This window comes from Emys orbicularis, chromosome 16 (assembly GCF_028017835.1).
Source record: "Emys orbicularis isolate rEmyOrb1 chromosome 16, rEmyOrb1.hap1, whole genome shotgun sequence".
Classification (NCBI taxonomy): domain Eukaryota; kingdom Metazoa; phylum Chordata; order Testudines; family Emydidae; genus Emys; species Emys orbicularis.
The window spans coordinates 4340351-4346350 of NC_088698.1; the positions used below are offsets into that span (position 1 = coordinate 4340351).

At 48.1% G+C, this 6000-nt stretch overlaps 1 protein-coding gene across 2 annotated transcripts in view; it reads right to left on the reverse strand.

The window, feature by feature from the left end:
- The window catches only part of MORC2 (MORC family CW-type zinc finger 2), a 98836-nt gene extending 97340 nt beyond the window's left edge, over nucleotides 1-1496 (reverse strand). For both annotated transcript variants that reach the window (XM_065417774.1, XM_065417773.1), the window contains exon 1: nucleotides 1426-1496. In XM_065417774.1, the coding sequence (XP_065273846.1) occupies nucleotides 1426-1493 (68 nt within the window). In that variant the 5' untranslated portion in view covers nucleotides 1494-1496. The remainder of the gene's footprint in view (nucleotides 1-1425) is intronic.
- Between the last annotated feature and the right edge of the window lie 4504 nt (nucleotides 1497-6000).

Consider the following 6000-nt stretch of genomic DNA (forward strand, 5'->3'; position numbering starts at 1 on the left):
GCCCACAATGGTAAAGAGGTTTTGAACCACTGTTCTAGACATTTAGATGAAAATAGCCAAACTCAAAACAGCTGAATCTCTTTGGCTCTATCAGAACATTTTCTTTTTCTGGACTTCCAATACACTGTACTAAAACACAACAATCCCTGATAGCCAATTGGGAGCAGAAAGGAAACTTATATTTAAAAATACAACTGAACAAAACATGCAAGTGTTAGCCAAACAAAACGTTATAAAGGGGAAACAGCAATTACCAAGAAAGAGGGAACAAGAGAATGATTTCTCATAGCCACTCTACAGAAAAGCACATTCTATAAACTCTAGGAAGTCCACTTTTTTCCAATCTCTCTCCACGTACTGCACTTTCCAACAGCTATCCTACAATATCAGATATTTAGGTAAAGTGCCTATATTTTTCTAAAACAATACACATATAAGCAGATACACAAAAAGAGTCCCTTTGTTAATAAATGCTCCAGTGAGAGAGCGCATATCGTATTTAAAGCAGGGGCCTAAGTGTTAAGACTCTTGGATTCTATTCCCAGTTTTGCTACTGACGTATGATCTCATACATGTCATGTCATCTCTCTGTGCCTCTGTTTACCCATCTTTACAATGGGTAGAATACCTACCTACCTTTTAGAGGTGTTGTGATACTTAATATTTGTAAAGTATCAGAGGGGTAGCCGTGTTAGTCTGAATCTGTAAAAAGTAACAGAGGGTCCTGTGGCACCTTTAAGTTCTGTTAGTCTTAAAGGTGCCACAGGACCCTCTGTTACTTAATATTTGTAAGTGCTTTGTGATCCTTGAGTGAAAGGCACAATGTATGTGCAAAAATTATTCCATGTCTTCCTTACCCTGTGATCTACAGAACCTTCAGGGGAAAGACTAATATCAGTTTCCTCAGCATACAAGTTATTTTGGGGAGAAAATCAAACACAGAGGAATCAGACACAAAGAACATCCTTCTTGCAAATCGCTTTCAACTGTTCCGTTTTCTTTCTTGAAGACACCTCTAAAGGATTCTGCCTTTCTGTTGCTGTTGGATTGTTTGATCAAGAAGAGTAGCTGGCAGCGGCATAAATATCTGATTCCTTAAGATCCACCGTTGAGTTTCATCTGGTTTTGATATAAATGGCTCCAGCTGACTTGAATTATACTGAAGATACAAACCATGCTCATGCAGCTGAAGCCGCTGTTTAACAAACACTGTAGAGTAGCCTGGAGACGGGAAGACTCTGGGGACCCTTTCTGGATTAGCAAGGCAACTTGGCGTCGGTTCTTTGTAAAATGAGCGTCCAAAGTTCAAGACCGGCCACGAGTGACTGTGGGTTGACCGCCACCAGGCGACAGCCACGAAAAGAAACCTCCAGGCCCAGGCTAGTGGACGGTGGGCAGAGCTCTGCAGCTCGGCAGGATACTCACGAGTTGGTATGCAGGTACTCGAAGGTCAGCTGGGCACGGTTCAGGCTGCTGTAATTGGTAAAAGCCATGGCTGGCCCAGGCTGCCTGGCAGCCCCAACACCCCACCTCAGGCGGCCACTGGGCAGTGCCAAGCGGGCTCTTCTGTGTCCCCGGCCCCGCCGACACGGCCTCCCAGGCAGCGCCGATCTGCGGGGCTTCCCTGCGCCGGCCCCCGCGGCGCTGACCCACCCCCCGCTCAGCGCGCCTCGGCGGGAACCTCGAGGTCTCCGCGGCCGCCTCTTCCCCGCCGCCCGTCACGGCCCGTCCCAGGAGGCGCCACCTGCCCCGGGCGGAGCCGCCATGCGGGAAGGAGCCGCTCACGCCAACGCCGCTGCGGGCCCCGAGCCCGCGCCTCGCCGCCGACTGGGGCCAACGCCCCGGCAGGCCCCACCCGCCTCTCGCCGCCGCGTAGGAGCCCCGCTCCCGCTCGCCGCCCCGGCAGCGCGTGCCGGAGTCCCCTGTTGCCCCTCCCCCCACCCCGCGGCCTCCGCCTGCTCCTCGCTGAGAGAGCCAGGCCCCGCCGCCGGTCCTGCTTTGTCTGCTCCGAGCTCGCTCGCGCGCACCGCGCTCGCAGGCTGCACCCGCACCGGCCCCGCCTCCCACTAGGGCGGGGCCTCGCCGCTCGCCAATGATTGGCCGGGCCCGGAAACACGTGACATGTGAGGCATGGCGCCAGCTGCAACGGCTTCGCCCCCGTCACGTGACGAAGCCATCCTTTAGAGACAGCGCGGCGGTTGTGCTGGCAGCCTGGCGCGCGCACGAGGCTTTGGGGGGCAGTAACGGCAGAGGAGCCTCTGCGTGGGAAGACGGCTGGGCCCCGCCCGCGAGTGTGGATACCCCTCCCGCACCTTGATTGGCTGGGATCAAGCGCCAGCCACTGCAGGTGCCCCCCCGCCCCAATACCTCCCGCCTTGCCCCCCCTCCGCGTGTCTGGCTGTCCCCGCAGCCTCCACCCCCCGCGTGTCTGGCTGCGCGCAGCTCTCCCGCAGCAGCCCCCCCCCCCGCGTGTATGGCTGCCCCCGCAGACTTCCCACCACCCCCACCGCGTATCTGGCTGGCCCCGCATCCTCCACCCCCCCCCCCGCGTGTCTGACTGTGCGCAGCTGTCCCGCAGCCTCCCCCCCCCCCCCGCCTGTCTGGCTCCCCCCGCGTGTCTGGCTGCTCCCTCAGCCTTCCCCCCCCCCTCGCGTGTCTGGCTGCCCCCGCAGGCTTCCCCCCCCCCCACGTGTCTGGCTGCGCGCTGCTGTCCCATAGCCTTCCTCCTCTCCCCCGCGTGTCTGGCTGCCTGCTACTGACCCTGCAGCACCCCCCCCCCCCTGCATATGCCTGCCTAGGCTGTTGCCCCTACAACCTCCGATGGCTGTATACTGGTATCCTGCAACACCCCCCACTCACGTGTCACTACTTGTTGCTGCCCTTTCCCCCCCCACACACACTTGGCGATGTGCTGCTGCCCCTCCACATACGCGCACACACACACCCTATGTGCCTGGCTGTGTGCTGCTGCCTGTGCAAATGCCTCCCACACCTGCTGCTATGCTGCCACCCTGACTACAGTAATTTCTGCAAGCTACCATGTGCAAACTGGATCCTAAAAACAGTGTCTCTTCTCTGTATGGATCTTACCCACTGTTGAAGTCCAGGACAAAGCTATCATGGATTTAATGGCGGTAGATTTGGGCCTTATCGCTTAATGAACCTACCGCCTTAAAAACACATTTTAACGTAGCCATTCAAATAGGAGAGAGATGCCAAAGGACAGAAAAGAGCTTGGTCCAGACTAGTCAAGGAACCAAGTTTTCAGGGCTTTATTTGTCATCTTTGATGGAAGAGATCAACTTTTGCTACAAAACATTTTCACTTGCATCACCCCCTACCTCATTGCTCCTGTCATTCAGTCTGCAACAAAAAATGAAGAGTTTGGATAATTTTGGAAGTGAAAGATCCCTTTTATTAAAAAAGCTACTGAGAAAGATGGTAAGGACATAATTGAAGAAATTAAGCATACATGGACCAGCCTCATGACAGGAATCTGAAGATATTAACACTACTGCCCTACTAATAATTTTTTGAAAAGTGGTAGGAAACTAGAAAGGGACAAGAAGATAAAAGAAAGTCAAATGTACTGACCTTTGGCAGGGTGATTCTCGCCATTATCTTCCTGTAACTGCTTACTTCTAGTAAAATCATAAAAACAATCACTAAACCTTTGGAGAATAAAGGAACTCTGGCCAGCACAGATGTATAAAGAACAAATTTGCCAGACAAAGGTGACTCCTTATTGGTACCTGCACTATAGTTAGGTTTGGAAGGATTAGATTTTTAGGTCCATACATGTCATTCACCGTATGTACCAAACTGATGAAAAAATATTTCCACCAATAAATCATATTTTAGGCAAAGTAAGAAAAACACTGTTTGAGAACTTATTAGCGTTTGATGTAAGGATGTTTACTTTGTATATTTTGATGTGATGTTGAGTTGACAATTTGTATTTTAATGGTTATAAAGCTTTACCTTTTTAAATCTCCGTGTCTGCTGTTGTTAAATAATTGTCTGATCGCCCATCATTTCTCACAACTAAAGATTTAAAAATTAAAAATGCTTAAAGCCCATTATTTTATGCAACTGAAAATTTAAATTGATAAAAATTGGAAAAAAAGCTTACAAATAAATATCTTATCCATCAAAATTGTAAAAAAAAAAAAATATTGAATTCTGCTAACTATAGTTAAGATTGTCACAGAGTTCAGTTTTACGTTTTGTAAATATCTCACCAAAAGGGCAAAAAGCAAATTATACCATATGCTGAGCACAATTTGAATTTTTCATGGTGATTTGATAAAAAATAAACTGATTCCAAGAAAAATAATAAGTTTTTAAAAGGAGAGGCTACTAACCTGGTGCAATAATTGGAGTTTTGAGTTGTGTGGCTCTGTGAGTGTCCCACTTCAAGTGCACATGCACCCCATGTACCTTTGTTCGGAGATTTTCAGTAGCAATGACTTTTCAGTCTACGTCTGCACTCCAGATATCCTTGTGCCCAGTACAAAGTATATATACAGGAGCACAGGCATGGGATGAAACTCCAAAGCTGAGGGGAATGAGGGCTGGTAGTGGAGCACCCATAGAGACACGTTTCAAAGAACACCAGTTACTGCACAGGATGATTAATTTTTCCTTCAAGTAGTGTTCCTGTGGGTGCTCCAATTTGGATGACTCCTGAGCAGTATCCCCAGGAGGAGGAGGGAGCTTCAGAGTTGGATCTAACACGGAAGAGAGAACTGAATTGCCAGCCACAGAATCGGATCTGGAAGTATGAATCAAGAGATCAAGTTTAGAGAAAGTGTGTATTGAGGTCCAGGTTGCAGCTCTGCAAATTTCAACAACTGGAACATCTTTCAATAGTGTCATTGAAGTAGACTGTGACCTTGCAGAATGGGCTAGTGCTCTAGAAGGATGTTGAACATTGGCAGCCTCATAATAAGAGGTTATACAACTAGAGATCAACCTTGAGTCTTTGGGTGGAAATTGTAGCTCCTTTGGATCTGTCCACAAAGGAAACAATCTGGGAAACTTTCTAAAGCATTTGGTTCTAGCCATACAAAAGTCTAATGTCCTTCTGACATCCAGGGTATGGCAAGCAGCTTCCTCCCAGGTCTGGGGGTGGCTTGGGGGTGGAACTGGAAGATGAATAACCTGGTTAATATGAAATTCAGGAGATACTTCAGGTCGACATTTAGGATGGGGCTGCAATGAAATTTTTTCCATGAAGAATACTGTAAAGGGAGGATCTGCCATTAAAGCCCACATTTCTCCGACTCGCCGGACAGAAATCAAGGCCATCCAGAAAGTTGTCATAGATAGGTGAAGCAGAGAATACATAGCAAATAGCTCAAAAGGAGGCAATTAAGAACCAAGTTTAAGTTCTATACAGACGCTCCCCTGGTTACGCAAGACCCGACTTACGCAAATTCGACCTTACACAAAAATTTCCATAAGGCATAAATAAAATTTTCGAATTGCAGAAAATATTGTGTAACGTACGGAAATACAAAGTACTGTACCGTAATGCGGTGTGCGGAGGAATACAGTAGTAGCATCTCCTACAAGGGAAGGCTTTGCGTTCTCACAGCCTCTCAGTCTTGTGTTATTTCAGTGATACTGTATTTCTGTGATTTTACCCTATTATTTCATTCAAATCATGCCTGGAAAGCAACGAGGTGATAGCAAGAGTTCAGGACTAGTTCATAAGCGAAAGAAGATTGATTTAGAACAGAAAATGTTGTAATTGTTTGTTTTTTATGCTTGCACAATATACGTTTCCGACTTACATAAAATTCGGGTTACGCAAGGCTTTCCGGAGTGGAACGATTGCATAAGTTGGGGAGCGTCTGTACTGGGGTGGGCTCTTTAATTTGAGGAAAGAAAGTTGTCATTCCCTTGACTAATCTTACTGTCGTGGAGTGGGCAAACACTGAGAATCTTTCTACTGGTGAACGAAAAGCATTGATAGTGGCCAGATGAACCTTGACG